At 25.6% G+C, this 23,531-nt stretch overlaps 1 protein-coding gene and 1 pseudogene across 2 annotated transcripts; both read left to right on the top strand.

Annotated features, from left to right (window-relative positions):
* The first annotated feature begins 5,439 nt into the window (after positions 1-5,439).
* Positions 5,440-13,714, top strand: LOC112706901 (fatty acyl-CoA reductase 3). Of its 2 annotated transcripts, none has more exons than XM_025758418.3 (10): positions 5,440-5,693; positions 5,782-5,885; positions 6,589-6,791; positions 6,891-6,991; positions 7,080-7,260; positions 11,494-11,655; positions 12,519-12,600; positions 12,702-12,968; positions 13,074-13,201; positions 13,285-13,714. In XM_025758418.3, exons 1-10 carry the CDS (start codon positions 5,489-5,491, stop codon positions 13,436-13,438), a joined length of 1,587 nt encoding a protein of 528 aa, XP_025614203.1. In that variant the 5' UTR covers positions 5,440-5,488; the 3' UTR covers positions 13,439-13,714. The 2 variants fall into 2 exon arrangements, with proteins under 2 accessions (XP_025614203.1, XP_072057148.1); XM_072201047.1 differs by having other exon boundaries at positions 5,450-5,693; positions 12,699-12,968; positions 13,285-13,712.
* Positions 13,715-15,271: 1,557 nt separating this feature from the next.
* Positions 15,272-21,188, top strand: LOC112705223 (alcohol-forming fatty acyl-CoA reductase-like; annotated as a pseudogene).
* Positions 21,189-23,531: the final 2,343 nt, after the last annotated feature.

The following is a 23,531-nucleotide window of genomic DNA, read 5'->3' as shown; positions in this document are numbered from 1 at the left end:
ATAAATCATCGGCAAACATCAAATGAGAAATTCTTTGACCCCCTCTAGAAACCGCAACCGGCTTCCACAAGTCCTTATCAACTTGCTGATTAATAGAACAGGACAATCTCTCCATACACAACACAAACAGATACGGTGATATAGGATCTCCTTGCCTAAGACCCCTACTCAGAGTGAAGCTATTTAATCTATTCCCATTCTAGAGGATAGACAGTGAAAAAGCAGTGACACAACACATAATCAGATTGACTGTTGGAGGAGGAAAACCAAAACTCACAAGGATTTGTTTCAAAAATCCTCAATCCACTCTATCGTACGCTTTTTTACAAATCAATCTTAAAGGCCAAGGTGCCTTTCTTTAACTTTGTCTTCTTTATAAAATGAAGAACTTGATACGTTATAGACATACATAAAAAATTGAACGTGTATATCAATTTAATTTTTTTATTTAAAAAGAAGGTTCTTTTGAAAAATTATTTATTCATTCAACTTTTTTCGTTCGAACTACTTTTAACTTCCAATCATCATCAGATAGATTATACAAAATAATCAAGATAGGTATTAAATTTTATGGTAATGTTAAGAAGACTAAAAAATAGTCCGAATTTATTTTATTCAACATTCATTAATTGTTAATTGTGTCTTATTCAACAATTAATAAATGTTAAATAAAATAAATTCTCATTGATTTTGACTAAATTTTTAGTTACCAAATATTTTCATAAATTTTAAATGAATTTCGCTAGATAATCAACATCCAATCAGTCAACTTATCATCATCAATTAATAATTTTAATTTTTTAAATTATCATTAATTAATAATTATTTAAATTTTATTTTTTAAAAATATAAAATTAATAATTATAAATTATAATTATTTAAAATTAACTGATTAAAAATTATTTATTTATATTTTTTCATTTTAAATTTAGTAACCATTATAAAAGTAGATAAGTTTTTGCCCATTTTATGCCATGTAAAAAGCGAAGCTAGAAAACGAAGCCGGATGTAAAAAAGTGTTATGGAAGAGAACTCTTTATAGACTGTAGTTAACTTTAAAAAAATTTAAATTTATCTTATTTAATATTTATTAATTTTATTAATAGTTAATTTTATTATTAAAAAATTATAAAATAAAAAAATTAATTATAAATAAAATTTTTACAAAATTAATTATTATTATTTGATAAATCTTTTAACAAAATTCTTATGGTCTGAAAATAACAAATTTCAAGAATCGAAGTAATATTTTTAATTTTTAAGAAATCACATTATCCTTCAGACACCGTGTTGAGTCCTTTTTCTGAATAAATAGAGCCAATGAATATACATCCAAATGTTGTGACTTGTAACAATTTGTGTTAATGTGCCAACTTTTGTCAGCACCGCACTTGATACCGTTTACATTTATTTTGTGATCTAAAGCATTTACGATCCATCACCATTATCCGTAAATCCATTAATTGATTCATCTTTTGCACAGCCTTTTTTTATTATTATTATGGTTTGTTTTACGTTGCTTTTTTTTAAACAGCAAAAATTAAAAATTAAATTTTTTTGTTATAAAAATTTTAATATTATATTATATATATTTTTTAAAAATTTAAATCGATAAACAAACATATAAATAATTATAGCTCTGATAATAATGATTTACTGATCACTACCTATTTATATTATTATAAATTTGACTAAGTTACTATAAAATGAGTTTATGTCATATCATTTGTTTTAGGTATGTTATACCAACAATTTTTAATAAATATCACTAATAATCTAGAAAATTTTAACGGTAAAATTTATATAACATGACCATAATTTTTATGATTAAATTATTATGTACATATAAAAATTAATTATTAAAATTTAAATTATTTATTAATTATTATATATTATATATAAATATATTATTTAATTTATTTTTAATATATATTTTAATATAAATTTTGTACGAATAGTTATTTGTTATGTATATACTGTATGATTATTATTATGATTATATTTTGTTATTATAAAATATAATTAATCTTTAAAATATTTAATTTATAAATAAAAATATTAAAATAGTAATTTAAATAATAATATATAATTTAAAATTTTATTTTAGATTTTATATTTTAAAAAAATGAGTAATTCTTTTTACAGTACAATCAAAATTTTTTTCTTTTTATATATATTACTAAATAATTATTTAAAAATTTATTTTTTAATATAATTAGAAGCTGACTCTTATTGATATTTATAATTAAAAAAATTCTTTCAATTAATACAGTTATTATGGACAAACTAAAACTAATTTAAAAAAATAATATTTTTTTGAATCAATTTCTAAAAAAAATATCAATCTCGTTTAAATTTAAGAATTAATTATTTTGACAAATATCTAATTAATATGAAGTTTTTAAATTTTTAAGTATTGAAAATTGAATAAAAAATTATTGTAGGATCAAATTTAATAATTTAATAATAGAGACAAATAAATTTTTTACTATTATATACTATTCTTAAAAAAATTCCAAATTTTAGCGGAGATGCTTATCCCCACAAGTGCAGGCTTAAAACCGTCCCTGTTTCTAGCATTTAAAAATTTAAAACTTTAGTTCTTATATTTTTGTTATATCTAATTGTTACGATGTGTTTTATATTGTTACATTAAATTAAAGTTATTAATATATATATATATATATATATATATATATATAATATTATAAGAATGAAAAAATATTATAACCAGATAATAGAATTTATAAATAAAATAAAAAATTACATACTCATTATTCAAACATCAATTTAATATATTATCAATCTCTAAATAAGATAGTATTTTTTAAACAATATATCTTCATTATTATTATATAAATTATACACATAATATAATCTAATTTATTTAGCTCTTCGTCCATCGCATAATAATTAGTCTAGTTATAAATTACATGTTGGTACCTTTCTGATAACATGCAATAAATGGATTTTGGATGACAAATCTAAATTGAAAGTAGATGAAATTGAAACTGAATTTGAAATAATACGGTCTCTCTCTCTCTCTCTCTCTCTCTATATATATATATATATATATATATATATATATATAATGTTTTCAATTGGAAAAATAAAACATATGTCATTTCGTGATATTGTGTAGGAAAGCAAATTTTTTATACATCCAATTTTAAATCTAAATTAAATCAAATATGATATTTCCTAACTATTTTATCTTCCAACAACTTATTTTGAAAATTTAAATAGAGGGAAAAAAAAGAGATGCTACGATCTATTCCACCGTTAATCTATGGGAAGGAGGTAGTACGATTTTATTTTCCACCGCTAATCTATGGTTAATTAAGTGAGCTTCCAACTAGTTCCTAACCAAATTGGCTAATTGATTAACATCTTAATTAATTATATTATGTGATTCTTTCATGTATTGTGTTTGTGCCACAACTTTATGTCTCACTTCATTCGTATAGTCTCATCTTATGCCTATTTTAATTTGTTAATGGCAAAAATATATAGAGAGTATAAAAATTAATTTTTAATTAGTTAATATTAACTAATTTTATTTTATGTTTTATTACTTTTTTTAAATATTTTTTATTTTATATAATATATATAAAAATATGCTTTCCAATATCTAAGACTTTAACTAATTATAATTTGAATGTAACATATTTATCATTTTAACTAATAATAAAGAATAGATAATATATTAAGCTGTGTTTGTTTATAGATATTGTACACTGAAAAAAAAATTAATTTATTGATATTCGGCTATGCATGACAAAATAATGTCCGTCATTTATGATTGTGAATAATATTATTGTGATTAATTAAAAGAGTTTTAAAATAGTAAATAGTAGTAATTAAGTACATCTATAGTTCCATACACATATATAGCTTATATGAACATGTTCCGCTTATGATTGGAGCATTTACATGTGGAAAACTGGACTAAGATTATTACATTAAAATCTTTGACCACGCATACATATTATCATGATATACTTATCTTAAAAATTTAAATTAATAAAAAAATAATATAAATAATTATATTTTTAATATAAAAAAATATTAGAGACTAATAAAATTTGTGATGTTATAACCATCACTTAATCATCATTAATATTTTTAATGATATAAAATAACATCTAATAATATAGAACTTTTTTTTTATGATTAAGTATTGGCCAATTTTTAATAAAAATAATGGTCCCTTATACTTTCTCTTTAATATATTATATATATATATATATATATATATATATATATATATATATATATATATATATATATATATATATATATATTATGCAAAAAGCTTGCTTGTTTATGCACAATGAGTTACATTCAAATTAAATAGATGGACCATGTGAGATTTGTTGTTTTAAGTATGATAATATAGTGGAATCGTTATCACTGACTTGTGTAGGGTTATATTAGAGGATTATCGCTGTTGTTGGGTGATGCACAACTAAGAAGTACGTAGTCAAGTGGGAAGAAACTAATAACGATGTTTTTGTGATGATATAGATTGATCACAAATTAAAACGACTTCATTAACAACCACTAGCCTATATTCTTGACCTACAATCCACCAGCATGTGATTTGAACGAACCAACGAGTTTTTAAGGATTTTTTTACTGTATAAAATGTATTATATCCACTGTATAATATATATATATATATATATATATATATATATATATATATATATATATATATAATATTAGAATATTGTAAATCATAAAACTAAAAATCTCACTAAGGAGCTAATGAAATATTTATATAATATGTATAATGAATTATTTATTTGGCTCAATATAAATTAAAAAATGAACATTCAAAATAAAATATTACTAATTTCTCAAACACAATATACGTATACTATCCAGAATAACCATCCGGATACCAGAGATAATACTCCAAATTATACACATTATACAAATACTCCTTTAACTTCCTATACTTTTTCTAAAATTAAATTCGTCAATTAAGTGATGTAATTTTACAAAATGTCCTGTTTCAATCAATCAATTAATTTGGTGAAACTATATTTAATTTGTTTATTTATCATCGTTGACTTCTTAACCTTTTCTCTAAAGAAAAATTTTCCCCTAATATCCTTAATATCATCATCGTTATTTAGCATTTTGAGGCATATATAGTATGTTAATGTCATACATACATCTAACTATATACAGTTATTTATTTATTTATTTTTAAATAAATATAGGAGTACGGTTCAAATATAATCAATTTTTTAGATAATTTCACTTTAATAATTGTTGATGACTTGGCTCAACTACAATAAATAGAGAATTTTTTTTTGGAGAAAAAAACAGAGATAAAATAAAAATAATAAGAAAAAGTGAAATTGTACTTCACTATCACCAACAGCTTAGAGGCTTACACATATGCACACCCCCATGTCCCAATTAATTGCTCTATTTATGATTGTTTTAATTTCTCTACTTATATCAATTTGCTGGCATGCCACTAGATTATAGCTACTCCACTACTCTACTTCACTATCACAAGCACTATATTAGCCAAACCACTTTGGTTAATTTCCTTACCCTTCTCATCATATATACCCTAAGCTTTTATTTTTCTTCAATGGAGGTTGGAAGTGTGCTCCAGTTTCTTCAGGACAAGACCATTTTGGTTGTTGGAGCCACAGGATTTCTAGCCAAAAGTATACATGCTTCCTCTTTTTTTGTTCATTCATTCATATTTGTGATGAATTGATATGTCTTTTTATTTGGTCGTTGTATATGTTTCAGTTTTTTTGGAGAAGGTGTTGAGGGTTCAACCAAATATTAAGAAGGTTTTTCTTCTCTTAAGAGCCACAGATGCCAAATCTGCCACTCATCGCTTGAACAATGAGGTGCATCAATACATACATATGACCCTTTCTTTATGTGCATGAAAGGCAATACAAACAAATAATGTTTATTGATTTTTTTTAGTTATTAGTAGATCAAATAAAAAAATTTAAAAATATTATTCATATACCAAAATCAGTCATTAAAATCAACTACCAATGTCTTTGTATACAAATATATGTGTGAATTAATTTATTTTTGTTAAAAAGAGGAGAGGGAGCAATAGGAAAAGGATTTATGAGTATTCAAGTTTTTTGAAATGATACAATATAAAACGGTATTCATAGGTGTTAAGAGAATCGAAATAATAAAAACGTTATATTTTATAATAAATATTCAGATATGTTAAATAACGTTAATTAATTTAATTGATATTAATTATACTTTAATAATTTTCGATGTATATTTATATTTTAACATATATTTGGTGCTGATTTTAGTGACTAATTTTAGTGCACACGTACCATAATCGAAAAAAATTAAAGAGAAAAATGTAATATGATGATATGATGAAGAGGGAAACTATAGAAAAGATAATAAAGATGAATATCACATGGTTTTAACAAGCATATATTAACTTGCCGGTTTAATTAACCCCTCATCAACCTATTGTTATTTTTCTCATGATATCAATAGATTAATTAAGCTTATTATATGATATATACGTGCTAATTAAATACTATATTTATTTAATTTTGCATGCAGATCTTAGGGACAGACTTGTTTAATTTGCTAAAAGAAAAGTTAGGTACAAATTTTAATTCCTTTATATCTGAAAAGTTGACTGTGTTTCCTGGGGACATTTGTTATGAGGACTTGGGTTTGAAGGATTCAATCCTAAAGGAAGAGATTTGCAACCAAGTTGATGTTATTGTTAACTTGGCTGCAACCACTAATTTTGATGAAAGGTATATATAACTATAAGGATCTTAATTAATTAAACTATTATTATTCTTTCATTTTCTTCCACTTTTGACTTCTCCTTCTTGGGGGAATTGAAAATACAGATATGACATAGCGTTGGATCTAAATGTCTTTGGAGCTAAGCATGTTATTAACTTCGCTAAACAATGTATTAAGTTAAAAGTACTAGTCCACGTATCAACAGGTTAGTATATATATTCATTAATCAACAGGTTAATTAATATATATTAAGGTTATTGCTTAGTCTTACAATTATTTGATATCTCTATCAGCTTATGTGTGTGGTGAGAGAGGTGGGCTCATATTAGAGAACCCATATCACTTCAAAGATGTACCTGGATTAGACATCGATGCTGAAAAGAAAATTGTGCGTGACAAGTTAGATCACCTACAAAAACAAGGAGCAACTCATAATGAAATTAAAATGGCCATGAAAGACTTGGGTATTACCAGGTTAGTCAAATTGTTCAAAATAAAAAATATTTAGTAAACAAAAAAAAAACCAAAAATAATTTGAATTTATCTTATTTAATATTTATTAATCAATAATTAATGAATATTAAATAAGACAAATTTTAACAATTTTTTTTTGGTTTTTCTAATATTATCGGTTTAAATTTATCAGTTATCATTCTCTTTTCCTTTTAAGTATATTTTTAGTTCATATATATAAGTCTATTTAAGAAGCTTCGTTGTTGCTTTAAAATATGTCATAAATTAGTGGTCCATTAGTGCATTATTACTAATAATAGTGTATATAGAGCGTAATCTGAAAATTCAATTTGATAAAGTTGGAGGCGTGCAAAGAGGGTTGTACAAATTGCTTATAAATGGTGAGAAATATGAGTAGTACTACACACTTTAATTAACCTCCAATAGAATAGGATATGTGTCAATGTGTCATCTCACACTTTGTAGGGAGCCACAAGAAAGGTAGACATCATATCTACCCAACAACCTTAGGTGCCTTTAATTAACTTTGATACTTATCTTTGTGTCTTATTTTCAACAATGGTCTCTCTCAAAATTAATAGTTCAAAATGGCTATTAATATAAAATATATTATTACAAATAATTTAATAATTTAAATTATTCATATTAAATTATTCAAAATTAAAAATATATATCATAATACAAAAAATATATTTATATTCATAAAAATAATTAAAAAATTACCTTAATTTTTTTCAATCAATTTTTTTTATATTTTTGATAGAATTAAATTGCAACATTTTTAATTAAAAAAACTATGAAAACGATTTTTTTAATAGATTGAGAGGCTAAAATTTTAAAATTATTATTTATATTTAAAATTGATATTTACTAAATTTTAAAATTCAAATAAAATAATATTTTTTATTTTTATTTAATTTTAAATTAAAATAATAATAACTTATTTAATTCAATATTTATGATATAAATAAGATCACTGTTATATAAATTATTTAATATAAAATAATTTAATTTATGATTATAGCTAATATATATTATACATAAATAAATTAAATAATATATATTTATACATAAATATATAATGGTTGAATTTAATAATTAATGTTAGATTATAAATAATATTTTGATTGACTTTTTTAAGGATAATAACTCATGATTAAATATATAGGGCCATATTTATCATTGACCTAGAACGGGTCATACATTCAGCAATCCAAATCATGCACTTTTCTTTTTATCATTTTCTTAGAAAATTATGTTTTTAATATAATCTTTATAGATTAGCTACTTTAGTGTATTAATTATCAGGCATATTTATTAGTGAAAAAGACTGATATACAACGCATGTTTGTATGTTAAGCAAGCATGTTCAAAGGTCAAATCTAGAGAGTTGAGTTAAGACATGCAAAAACAGAGGAATGAACGGAGAATTGTTTTCATTTATTTATTATTTTTAGGACAAATCACTATATTAAACCAAGAGAAAGAAAAAATTTACAAAAAAGAAGCCAAATAAAAATTTACTTTATGAATCTACCAATAGCCATTTTTATATAGTTTGAATTTATTCAATTCGAACTCTATTTACATATAATTCGAATCATATTGATTCAAATTATACACACACGCACACACACTAATTCGAATCCTGATTCGAATTACACGCATACAGTAATTCGAATTAGAATGATTCGAATTACACCTGATTTATTAAAAAAAATTAATAATTTATTAAAAAAATAATTTAAAAATTAAAAAATATATATTTTATTTCATGCATTAAAAAAAGCTAACAAAATATTTAATTAAGAGATTTTTTTAAAATATTAATGAGCTATCAATTCGAATACTATACAATACACTTTTGTCCATTTTTAATAGCTCATAAATATTTTTTAATAAATTTTTTTAATGAATTTATTTAAATTATACTACAAAAAATATTTTATTCTATGCAAAACAATTTTAAAAAAATGGCTTAAAAAATGTTAGGAGTACTATAAAAATTTGTAATGTTCTAATGACTTAGGTAAATACATGCATGTACTCAAATTTTAAATAAAGTAATCTACATAGTCAATAATAATTTAGAAATTAAAAAAATATTTTATTCCATACAAAATAATTAAAAAATATATTTTATTTATTTTTCCACACATATTTCCTGTTATTATATTACCATTGGAATCCTCACATATTTTTAATTTCTCAACCTAACCTTCACAAATTCTAACACAATCTTCATATAATTTTACTTGAGACATGTGTCTCATTTTTTTGATTTGTATAAGTGAGTCAATATTATATAAATGGGTAATAGACGTATCAGTACAAGCTTTATTATTGACTAATGATAACTCTATTTATATTAATATAGAGAGTAAATCAAATAAATATTTAAATTATTGGTCTCTAAAATTTGAAAAAAATATTATTCTTCATTATAAATATATTTATTATAATTTTTTTTTAATTTTTAAAAGCTGTTTTACCAAACACAATTATAGTACTTGTGCTTATTAAAAGCTATTTTTAATGTGATTTTACCAAACGTAAGTGTTGTAGCTTTTAAAAAGGTCGTCTTTTAAAAGACAGCTTTCATGAGCTATTCTTAAAAAATAAAAGCTTTACCAAACCAAGCCTTATTCAAATTATACGTGAGCAATTCGAATTTTATACAATACTCTTCTGCCCATTCTTGATAGTTTATGAATATTTTTTAATAAATTTATTTAAATTATACCACAAAAAAATATTTTATTGTATGCAAAATAATTTAAAAAACATTTTTAAGCTATTTTTTAAAATTATTTTGCATAGAATAAAATATTTTTTGTAGTATAATTTAAATAAATTCATTAAAAAATTTATTAGAATTTGTTACGAAAAGGGAGTAATTCGAATCAATATGATTCGAACTTTCCCTTGTCACTTGATGCATGTAATTCGAATTGACTAAATTCGAATTATGATTGTCTAATTCGACCCTACTTGATTCGAACTACTTGTACGCTTGGTTGGTCATAATTCGATCTAGGTTGATTCGAATTTAGTTGATTCGAATTACATTATAGTGTACTTTGGTTGATTGATGAATGAGATTTTTGTTTGGCTGATTTGCATAATATCAATCTCCCCTTGGCATATATGTGTTTTTTACCCTTATTTTTATATGAACTGGCCACATCTACAGCTGAATTAATTTTTTAAAGAATTTAAATAGAGAACTAATTTTTTTGACCAATATAATTAATTATTTAAAATTATATATTTTTTAAATTCTAAATTTTTAATTTTTAATTCTAGATTTTAAATATTTTTAAAAATATTATGTGCACATTAAAAATTAATTATCGTATATCTTTGTATAAATACATGTGTTGTTTAATTTATTTTTAATGTATATTTATATTTTAACATATATTTTATACTGGTGATTAATATGGTTGCTAACTTTTGGTGTTACTGTAGTATGATGGAATCTTTTTTGTTTTAAAAAAATAACTTCACAATAAAAATGAGCTATTATTAGAGTTAATTATAAAAAGTAGTAGTATTAATATCTGATATAATTTTGTAAAATTAAATTGTAACTTTTTAAGAAGTTATTTAAGTACATATGGAAAAGTTAAAAAAATAATTTTTATCATAATAAATTTTTTTATCACATTTCTATTAAAATAAACATTTTCAAAACTAAAAAATTAAATACAAAATAACTTATTTATAAGTTACTTTTAATATAAGTATTTATTATTTAAACAATTTTTCAAAAAGAACTTAATTAAGCTGTTTACCCAAAGGAAAAGTCTAAGGCGCCAGCAACTTTTGTGTTTTCTGACCAGCACTTAACCATCGAAACAAAAGTGAGTGATCTCCTACCATTAGATGTAATCTCACACCATTAAAAACACTATTGATGGTCAATTAATGGTTACAAAACACTAAAATTGCTGTCCCCCTAATATTCCTCTTATCCAAATTGAACCTAATTTTGTTTTCTGTTTTAAGTAACTAAACTAACAGATTCTGTTTTGTTAGTTAATGTGCACATGCTTTATTAGAGTGTAACTTCCTCATTTGATTAGCAACGCTTACTAGTATTTAAGCAGATAGAAGAAGACGTGTGCTATGATCATTCTGCAATCAAAATTTGCATTCACAAACTCACAAAACCTTGTATTCAATCATCAACTCTATTATTCACGTATTGTGTTTGATATCATTGATCAGGCCAAAGGTGTATGGTTGGCCAAATACATACGTATTTACAAAAGCAATAGCAGAGATGCTTGTGGAACAAATGAAAGAAACTATGCCCGTTGTTATTTTGCGTCCTGCAATTGTTACAAGTACATTCAAAGAACCTTTTTCTGGTTGGGTGGAAGGTGTAAGGTAAATAATAAGATCAATTTCACTTTTATAAGAGTGATTATGATGAATGCAACCTTATATTTATCATGAGTCAATAATTACTTTAATTAAACTCTTGATGATAACGATATGAAGAGATCATTTTATCCAAGTTTGACTAGGTATTACTTTTGGGTTAACTACCAATTCAATTCAGGATTCGAAAAATTCAGCCGCTAACAAAAAATTCTTAAAAGATGTCGAACAAAAAGAATTAATAAATATTATATTTTTTTTAAGTTGCAAAAAAACTTTTATATTTAACAAACGATTTATCCATTAGATCTAAATTTTTGTGACAATATTTGAATAAATATTTAAAAGACGCATAAAAACAATTCAGAGTAAAATTTGATCTTTAGATTTTTTTATTTTTAAAAAAAATATAATCATTCACAATATTTTTTTTAAACAAAAATTCACTTGACAAAAAATAATCAAATTTTAAGGATGAAAAAAAAATTATTTTTCTAATAATGATTGCAAAAATTTACATCAAAATTTGATCTCTAATGTCGTTTTTTAGAATATATATTTAATATCAATTTTTTTTGTCTTGTTTTTATTAAATCTTTCTAATGTTTATTTGTCATTAACATCTTTTGATATTTATTTTCTCTCGAATACCATTTTGATAATTTACTCTATCACTGTAAGCAGGTAATAATAACAATAATTGAAATTGTGTCTTTATGGCAAAAAAAATTGGTTGACCATAACCACCAACCATATAATAATGCACCAAATAAAGAGAAGCGACAGTTAACTAAAAATGGAAATAGTATAATAAATAATACATTAATGAAAAGTGACATGAATTCTTTCAACTCTTGTGATTGTTACAGAACAATAGATAGTTTAGGTGTTGCTTACGGGAAAGGAAAACTAACATGCTTCCTTGGAAACATCAATGGAGTTGTGGATGTGGTGAGTTAGTTGCTGCGATGCACATAAAAGTACTATTACTATATGGTCCAAAATATGTGACATAATTTTTTATAAGATGCAATATTATTACATTGAAGCAGATACCAGGAGACATGGTGGTGAATGCAATACTAGTGGCTATGGTGGCCCATGCACATCATCCAAGTGATGCTATATATCATGTGGGTTCCTCTGTTAGAAACCCTGTTAGATACAGTAATCTCCAAGACTATGGATTAAGGTATTTCACTGCAAAACCTTGGATAAACAAAGATGGAACACCTGTTAAGGTTGGCAAAGTTACTGTCTTCACCAACATGGCTAGCTTCCGCAGATATATGTTCATTCACTACCTCTTTTGGTTAAAGGTTCATTTCATCATCACAATCACTCAACTTGACCATAAATGTTTGTCATTGTTATCTTTTCTTAATTAACTAGACTGGTTTGTTTTTTCTTTTTCAATTTAATAGGGACTTGAACTGGCCAATTCAGCATTTTGCAAGTACTTTCAGGGAACATATCAAGAGCTGAATAGGAAGATCCAAATTGTGATGCGGTTGGTGGAGCTTTATAGGCCTTATTTGTTCTTCAATGGCATGTAAGTATATTATTGCTTCTTCCTAATAACACTAGTCATTATTAACTAATATATATATGTTGGTTGGTCATTATGGGGCGCAGATTTGATGATATGAACACAGAGAAGCTGCGAGTGGCAGCAACAGAAGGAGGGGTAGAGACAGATTTGTTTTACTTCGATCCTAAAGTGATCAATTGGGATGATTACTTTATGAACACTCATCTCCCAGGCATCGTCAAGTACATTTTCAAGTGATGATCATTATAATTAATTAGCACTATCCAATAAAAAAATTAAAGTGATTAATTAAGCTGGTATATATGTAAGTTCAAATTTGTGCTTCAGTGCATGATCGAATCCAAGTGTATGTTATCTATTTGTTAATCAAAGGCAGTGTATGTACTATTGTATTTACTTATTCTAATTTACTACATTTAAAAAATGCAACTTATCCAACTACTTTTACAATGTTTGAGTAGCAGTGACTATTATTATTTGTTCATAAATAAACTACTGTCTATTCCAGGTCTATAATAATGTGAATAATTTACTTAAATGCCTAGAGTAGCAAAGAAATTCAGAGACAATAAAAAGAAGCAAGCAAGTTAGGAAGGAAAGTAACTGAAAGAAGTTGAATTTGTAATTTGCATACTTGAATTGGTTGCAAAATGGGGTTGACACAAATCTGAGTCTTTCCTTTTGTGGTGAGGACTGAGGAATCGTTTAATTTAGTAGGTGATCAATAAATAAATAAGTAACTACTTTTATAAGCTTATAATAAGCACTGGTTGAGCTAGGCCGTACAGAATAATAATGAAGGACAGCAGGGGATTTGATGTGTTTGTGTGTATATATAACGACCTAACCGACCACACCGCCATCACATCTCAAAATTAAGTTGCTACATATATATTAATGTACATGGTTGTTTCCATTTTCGATCACTTCATCATAATTTATGTTCAATAGAGTTTGGAAGTATATTGCACTAATTGCAGTTCCTTGAGGACAAGACCATTCTAGTCACTGGTGCCACGGGCTTCATTGCTAAAAGTACTGCTCCATTATTGTGTTTTAATTTATGAAAAACATCAAGTAACTAACATTTTTTCTTTAATTTATATCTGTCAGTACAACAATTTAATTGTTTAATTTGGTGGATTGTTACAGTTTTTGTAGAGAAGATACTCTGATCCCAACCAAATATGAAGAGATTATAAAGAAATGCTAGGAGATCATCAGAATTTATTATTTTTTGTCATTATTTAGTCATTAATTCAATTTCTTTAATCTAGTTCTTTTAGTCTAATAATTCTGATGGCCATTTAACATTATTCGAGATTATATCTTCTTTTGATAATTGAGACTCACAGATATTGAATTATGAAGTGCTTAACTTATTGATTGTCTCAAATTTTTAAATTTAAAAGGAATAAAGACTTAATTTGGCTCTTATCTATTTTCACGAAAAACAAGGCGTCTTTTACCCATCAAATTAATTTTTATTATTATTTAACAGAGATTTTTTAACAGAAGATCATATTGTCTTAAAATAAAAAAAGTTAAGTGTCAAAGTGTTTCATTTTTTTAGAGAAAGAGTGTCTTTTCCTTCGTAAAAATGGACAAAAGCAAGTTTGATCTTTACTCAATTTAAAAGTAGAGCGAGTAATACACACACTCCCCCCGATCTCATATCATCACTATTATGCAGATGTAGATCATTGGCAAGGAGTTGTTCATATTGCTGAAGGAAAATCTTGGTGCCAACTTCAATTCCTTTGTGTCAGAAAAGTTGCGAGTGGTGCCTGGAGACATTTCTAAAGAGGACTTAGATTTGAAGGACTCCATTCTAAATTAAAGGATCAGATTTGTTATTGTCATGCATGCCTGTTCATTACTTGAAAATCTTCACAAATATATAACGCAGAAATTAAGCCTCTCCCAACACAAAAGGAGAAAAATACCACCAGAACTTATTAGTTAGGTGGATTTTTATATAGCAATGGCAAGAATAATAATGGAGAATGCATGAACTATTTGAGGAGAAGATAAGAAAAGGTGGTAGCAGCTTGGTTCAAATTCATCATAATAAGTTGTGTATGGTCCAGCCCCTTTAAATCCAAACCAACCTCTACTATCTTTTTCATCCAACTGTGCAAATTCAATTCATCACAATAATGGTTCACTCTGCTAATAGTAGCTATAAATAAATAAAAATATCTTTATTTATCTACTTCATCAATCAGATATGGAGTTGGGAAGCATAACGCAGTTCCTTGAGGACAAGACCATTTTAATCACTGGTGCCACTGGCTTCCTTGCTAAACGTCTCATCTTTATCTATCTCTTCCTTTATTTTTGCATTCTTATAATTCAGTTAGCATCATTATGTAGATAGTGTTTACTTGTGTGCTTATTAATTTGCAGTTGTAGTGGAAAAGATATTAAGGGTGCAACCAAATGTGGCAAAACTTTATCTTCTTGTGAGAGCTAAAGATTTTGAATCCGCCACTCAACGCTTACATAATGAGGTGATGATGAATATATACGTAAATAATCAGGTCTATTTTCAAGTCAAATCACAACAAATTAATCTTAACTTAATCCATCAAATATATCTATGTAGATAACAGGGAAGGAGTTATTTAGATTGGTGAAGGAAAGTGTAGGTACGAAATTTGATTCCTTGGTCACCCAAAAATTGATCGTCCTGCCCGGAGACATTTCACAAGAGGATTTTAATTTGAAGGACTCCCAAATTTACAAACAAATTGATGTTATAGTTAATTCAGCTGCAACAACTAACTTTTATCAAAGGTATATTATGGTTACTAAAAATGTTAGTTACACACCAAAATCCGCCACTAAAATTAGTTATCATATATTTGTATATAAATACATATGCATTTTAACTTATTTTTAATGAGTTATAACTTGATGGTTTCAGTGGCTAAGAGAAGAGGGGGGTTAAATCTTAGCCCATTTTTGCTTAGTAACACTTGCTTGTCTTTTAAATAACTTCTGGTGATTTTTGTCTCGTCCCTAGCCACGAAACTTTTCTTTTTGTCTCGTCACTTGGCACGAGATATTTTGCGGTTTTATCTCCTGAGTAGCAGAAACAGAAAATGGAGTAGAAGAGAAGAAAAATAACACCCAGATATATCCTGGTTCAGCTGCTAAATGCAGTGCAGCCTACATCCAGTCTCCATCACAACAATGATGTAATTTCACTATAATCTTCTTGATTACAGACTGTAAAGTGCTAACCCAACTTATAAGGGGATTCCCACAAAATTATGAAACACAACACAGATGTACAAAGGAACTCTAAGGACATCTATGTCTTTTTCTTTTAATTTTGCACTCTCTGCCTTTTTTTGCTATATGGTTTTTTCTTACAAACCTCACTGTTTGTCTTTTTCCATGAGACTCAAGACATGACAAAATTAAACAGAAAAATTACAAAACAGAATACATTGAAGGAGAAGAAAATCTGTTAGCTCAGGCAGCTCTGAGAACTCTGTGCCTTGCACTCTCACACTTTCTCCTTGCTTCAAACCCTGACTGTTCACTCTTACTTATAGAGAGAAGTCTTCACGGTTGAAACCAAACAAACCAAGCTAAACTTATTCTTCTTCAAAAACAAAATCGGTTCGGCCAGAGAGAGAAAAGAGATAACTCATGCAAAACCCAACATGCAATTACCTCTAGTCTTTCCTTGGTCATCAATCTTCATCAATCTGGGCGCTCCATCCTTGGCTTGCTCTCCAAGATGAATTTCTGGCCATTGATGCTTCATGATGAGGATAGCTTCATCTGCTCTAATCTCTGCCTCTTCCAGCACGTAGCCACCCTAGCTACTTCCTGTGGTGGTTGAACAGAATCAGAGACAAGCCATCCCTCCAGGAATCTTCTCCTTACTGGCCGAATCTCCTTCAACCATTTTTGGTATGAAGAAGTCAAGATCTCATCATCATATCTTATCATAAGTGATGAAAATCTTAATCATTACATTTTTTATTTTTTCTTGCCATCATTGTGATGGTCTTTTGGCATGTTTTTCTTTCTTTTCGGTAGCTTAATTTTTCTTCCATAGCTGCTGTGTAATGACCGAAAAAAATGAAGGAAAGAAATGAGAGAGAAGACAGAAATTTGAAAAGCATTAAATTAGGAAAGAGAATGAAATTAAATGAAATGATTGCCCTGAGTAGCGTGTAGCATTAAGTGCTGCAATCAAATCAAATGTCTTTTTCTCTCATTATTTCCATGCAATTAATGATAATTGAATGAATTTGGAATCCATCACATGGGAAAAGTTGAGATCCGTTGAAAGCATGAGACAATAAAAACATTTGCTTTCCTTCTAACTTGGTTTCGGAAGCATTGGTGTATCCAACCAAGATTTGAGTTGGGCTAATGATAATGTTAATATAATCTGGCCCAAACAAAATTTAGTAATTCAGCCACACTTTATTAATTATTTTTGAACCAATGTTAAACAACAATTCACACTTGGGTTTGTAATATTTTTCTTTTATATTCGGTCCAATTAAAACTGCATCGTAAAATTATTAATTTAACAAATAAGAGTTAGAATCAATTTAATAATTTTGTAATTAATAAAATTAATAATGTTTAGTCATCACAAATTTAGAATTTTCCAAACTCATTATAACTCAAATGGCATAATCTTTCATACTCATCTAAGAGGTTGCAGGTTCGAATCTCTCTATCTTTGGTAAAAAAAAAATGTGTATCATGTATTTTTATATATATTGTATATTGGTAACTAATTTTAGTATACACCTAACAATTATAATATAAATATAGAAGTAATAAGATGATGATGAACATCAAAAGAATTTTTATTATAAAAAATGTTTAATAACAAAAAATATTAACCAAAAACAGGCAAAATTTAGCTTATTTAACATTTGTAAATTGTCACAATAATTAATAAATGTTAAATTAAACCATTTTTTACTTTTTTTTTTGTCTAATGCAGATATGATGTTGCATTGGGTGTAAATACATTAGGAGTTAAGCATGTGTTGAACTTGGCCAAACAATGTACTAAGCTAAAAGTGGTTATCCACGTGTCAACAGTAGTTTAATTAAAGGTTATTTTTGCTTTATTTGATTAGAGAAATTGAAAGTAGGTTTTTAATTATTGGAAAGGGAAAAAAAATTGCTATACTTGCAGCTTATGTATGTGGGGAGAGAGAAGGAGTGATATTAGAGGAACCACATGAATTGGGCGTGTCACTAAATGGAGTTGCAGGACTAGACATTGATAGGGAAATTAAATTGGTTCAAGAGACTTTGAATCAGCTTCAAGAGAAGGGTGCCACGCAACATGATATTCAAATGGCCATGAAGGACTTAGGCATTCAAAGGTTTTAATTTTCTTATAGCATGTTGAAACTACAATGAAATTCGTATGTGAAAATTGAATATTAGACAAATTTATTTTCATTTACAGAAATATTTGGTAATCAAAAAAATATTAATAAAAATATTAAAATTTATTATTTTAAATTTTATTTAATACATTATACTATAAATAAATACTAGATAAGATAAACTATTTGGACGGATTTTTTTGTCACTCTAGATTACTGTTTTATTCGTAACATGATAACTAACGTTTTTTTTCCACCGATAAACACAACTTATGTATAATAATGCATATTTACAGAATTAAATTAAAGAATTCAACTAGTAATTAATTATTTTTTAGTTAATATCAATAATTATTTTTAAACTATTTTTTTAATCCTAAAATTTAAAATTTAAATTTTTAAAGTCTAAATTATAAAATTTAACCTAAATCCTCCAAAAAATGATTTTTTTTTGAAAGTACACAATAAAAAGTTAATTAATTAAAAATTAATTTTTTTACTTATTCTAAATTAAATTAAATATGTGTCAGAGCAACTGCGTATGGATGGCCAAATACATATGTCTTTACAAAAGCCATGGGAGAAATGCTATTAGGATCTTTAAAAGAAAACATTCCTGTTACTAGCACTTACAAAGAACCTTTTCCACGATGGATCGAAGGTACAAGGTAAGCGCGCATATATTATATGTATTAAATGTTATCAATTTCATATTTTATTAATTATTGAATGAGATATTTTTTATTTGATTCTAAGTATTCTTATGAATCAAGTTTAACAAAATTAAATAATAAAATTTAGAATAATACTAACTATAACTTATTTTGTTATGTTAAACTAATTTGATTGAACTTGGTTAATAAAAAAAATTTGAATATATAATTATTTTTTATTTTATATATAATTATTTTTTTAAATATATAGTATTTTGAAAATATAAACATATATGACGACATTTATTTTCTTGATTGGCCTTATCATTTAAAGAACCGTAGACAGTGTAGTTGTTACTTATGGAAAAGGAAAATTAAAATGCTTCATATTGGATCAAACCGCACTTTTAGATATGGTGAGTAAGTCAAGCTAAGTGTCTTTACCCTTTAACAATTCTTATTTCTTAGTTAGTAGAGAGTGTACGTATTTCTATAAGTTTGTGACAATAGTAGTAAACTTAATAAAAAAATGATTAATTATGATTGATGATGAGATACCAGCAGACATGGTGGTGAATGTAATATTAATGGGCATGGTCGCACATGCAAATCAACCAACTAGTGGTGATGATAATAATATCATTTATGATGTGGGCTCATCATCTTTTAGCAATCCATTCAAATACGTTAATATCTCTGATTATGCCACAAGATATTTCACCGCAAAACCATGGATAAACAGAGATGGAAAGCCCGTCAAGGTTGCCAAACTTAAGATATTGAAAAACATCGCTACCTTCAAAAGATACATGTTCTTTCGCTACCAGCTTCCACTGAAGGTGCTTGTTATTACTATTTAATTCATAATTTCAAACTATCCCTACCAATCACTGTTACTTTACTATTTAATTTAATTGAGTAAATATATATATTTTATAAACATTTTCGATTGTTAAGCATTTATTCGAAAGACAACACGTGTTTTTACAATTCAAAAATTTATAATCAATTCCAATAATTCAAATAATTTATGAAAAAATATAGGTAGACAATGAAAATGTTAAATAATGTGAACAATAGATATATTGGATATTCAATTCATTAGGTGTGCGGATAGCTATTACTAATTTTAGAGCCAATTGTTCACATTATTCACAAAAATAATTATCTACCTAATAAAGTTCATGATTTATTGATGTGTCAGTAGTAATCACTTAGTCCTCGACTATAACAGCTTAAACTAATTAATTAAATAATTAAAGACTAGTTAAAAATTCTTGAATTGTAAAAAAAGAGGAGTGCTATAAGGGGTTAGTAGATTTTGCAATTTGTAGCAAATAATTAGCCATCATTAATATTTTTAATAGCGTAAAAATTACGTATATAATGTAGAATTATTTATTTTTTTTACTCATTAAGTAGGCTTTCTTTTAAAAAAAATGTTTTGCCTTTCAAATAGAGACCAAGGTCATTTCAATTAAGTCTTACACACTATAACTTGCATTATATTAAATTATATTATACTATATATGTAGGGACAAAAGCTGGCCAATGCAATGTTGTGCCATAGTTTTAAGGGAATGTATCTTGAGAATAAAAGGAAGATCCAAATTGCTATGCGCTTGGTTCATCTTTACAAGCCTTACTTTTTCTTCAATGGCGTGTAAGTTGCTTATTGATATATAGCAAGAAACCTAGGATACTAATAATATATATATATAGTAGTAGCACAACTTGGTTTAACATTAATTAATTACATAAGCATTACTTGTTTTTTTTTTTTTTTTAAACAGATTTGATAATATGAATACAGAAAAGTTATGTCAGCGGCAAGAGAGGTGGGTTAGAGTTAGATTTATTCTACTTTGACCCAAAGGTTATTGATTGGGAACACTATTTATGAATATCCATTTCCCTGGTCTCGTCAAATATGTTTTCAAGCGATCATAATCGCATACATGTACTTTGCAAAGAATATATAAAATATTATATATTTCTAAAAAAATATTAAGTACATATCAAATCAGGTATCATATATGTAATTTAATTTATTTTTAATATATATTATATATTTTATATTTTAATATATATTTTACATTAATAATTATTGATTTTAGTAAATTATTTTAATATATATTTAATTAATATGATTGATATTTTTATTTTAGATTTAGATTTTAATCTTATATATCTATTCTTATTTATTATCGATCTATTATATATAATTAAAGTTATATTTCTACATTAATTGACCTAACTTTTCTAATTAAAGGTGTTTTTTAATATTTTTCCTGATTAATAAAATTTTATAATTAATTTATTCTATCACCTATTTAATTTAATTAGCACAAGTATGATAATATTATTAAATTTAATTTATTTGAGTATTAATAGCTTGATTTCTTATACCTAAAAAATTACATATTTAAATAAAATAGAATTTAAAATTATTCAAATACAACAAATAAAAATTAGTTATATATGAGTCATATAACAATTCTAAATAAACCGCGACAAGTTAAAGATGTTTAATAATTTTTATGAAAATCTCTTTTATCAATTGTGGATTATGTTGAAGCATGAAGAACTCATAAACCCTACATGTTAGCGCGGTTTATGAAGAAAAAAAAAAGTGAAGAATAAAACTTTGTAATCTACAATTGTTTATGAACGAATACTTTTTGATGATTTTCAATCCAAAATATTTAAAAAAAATTAAAATTAAAATTAAATTTTTATCTAAAGTAATCAAACAAATTTGCAACATTTTTTAAAAAAATTATAAATTTAATTTTAATATATTAACTGTATAAAATATTTTATACCATCATTCAATCTGCAGACTCATACATTTAAATTATATTTAATTTTAAGTAATGTATTTAAATTTTTTTTTTACTTATGTGATAATGCACAATATGTAAAATTACGATATGTAAAGAAGCATATAAAATTATATTTTAAAGAATAAAAAGAAAAATAGGATAACTCACTTAACTCATGATTTATGCCGATTGAATTTACTTAAATCGTGATTGCACCAACTTGGTGAAAATTAACAAACTTTAATAGTTAATTTAGGTTGATCAGTTCATTTATTTACCATTACAACAAAATTTATTTTTAGTAACAAATTTTTAACATACAACAATACTATAATAATCAATTAATCACTATATATCTTATTTAATTTATGTTACAGTAGTTACATATTTATCGTTATTATTATATGTTATAACAATAATTATATATTTTTTGGCCATTAAAAAAAATCTTCATCGATTATAATTACTACTAAACTTTTTTAACAATAAAATATAAAATAGTTAATGTATAATTATTAATAAATATATTAATAATTATTTTTTATTATCACTAGAAATAAAATAAATAATCGCTAAAAATAAATTTTTTTTTTAGAAAAATACTTGGCTTAAACGATTAATCTTGGACTATCGTATGAAGAAACTAGCCTCTTTAATGCTTTGTTATTAGATATTAAATATTAAATTGTTTGACGGCCTATATTTATCAAATAAGAAACAGGGTAATTATCAAGAAACTCCGTATGAGTGTTGTCGAAGAGTGTAGTCCAATTGGAAGGAAGGAGTGGTTGAACCTTGCTAGCTAGTTGTGCATAATAATTGTCAAAATCTCAATGAACTTACCAGACATATAGTTTCATATAATCTGATTGGCTTGACGTTTTAATGTATATTATTTTATTCTTGATGAAAGCTTCACGTTTTCAAATTTGCCTTCTTGCTGCTTCTCTTTTTCGCAATCTTTTTCTCCCTAATACTAAGAATTAAAATTGAACTATAGGTACATATACTATCTCACCGAAAAGGAATGCACTAATTAGTAGAGAGTGTACGTATTTCTACAAGTTTGTGACCATAGTAAACTCAAAGAAATTATTAATTATGATTGATGATGAGATACCAGCAGATATGTGGTGGTGAATGTAATATTAATGGCCATGGTTGCACATGCAAATCAACCAACCAGTGGCGATGATAATAATATCATTTATCATGTGGGTTCATCTTAACTATTTATTCGAAAGATAACACACTTTTTTATAATTAAAAAATTCATAATCAATTTTTAATAATTTAAGTAATTTATTTAAGCAGTTTTATTAAATGGTAATTTATTGATTCAGTAATTGTTTAGTCTAGTAGAACTGTTTAAACTAATCAGTTGAATAATTAGAGATAAATTAAAAATTTTCAAATCGTAAAAAATTGTTTTAACTTTCAAATAGAGACCAAATTCATTTTAATTAAG

The sequence above is a fragment of the Arachis hypogaea genome, chromosome 8 (assembly GCF_003086295.3).
Source record: "Arachis hypogaea cultivar Tifrunner chromosome 8, arahy.Tifrunner.gnm2.J5K5, whole genome shotgun sequence".
Taxonomy (NCBI): Eukaryota; Viridiplantae; Streptophyta; class Magnoliopsida; order Fabales; family Fabaceae; genus Arachis; species Arachis hypogaea.
The sequence above is the reverse complement of the archived record's forward strand: the minus strand, read 5'-3'. Positions and strand labels throughout refer to the sequence as shown.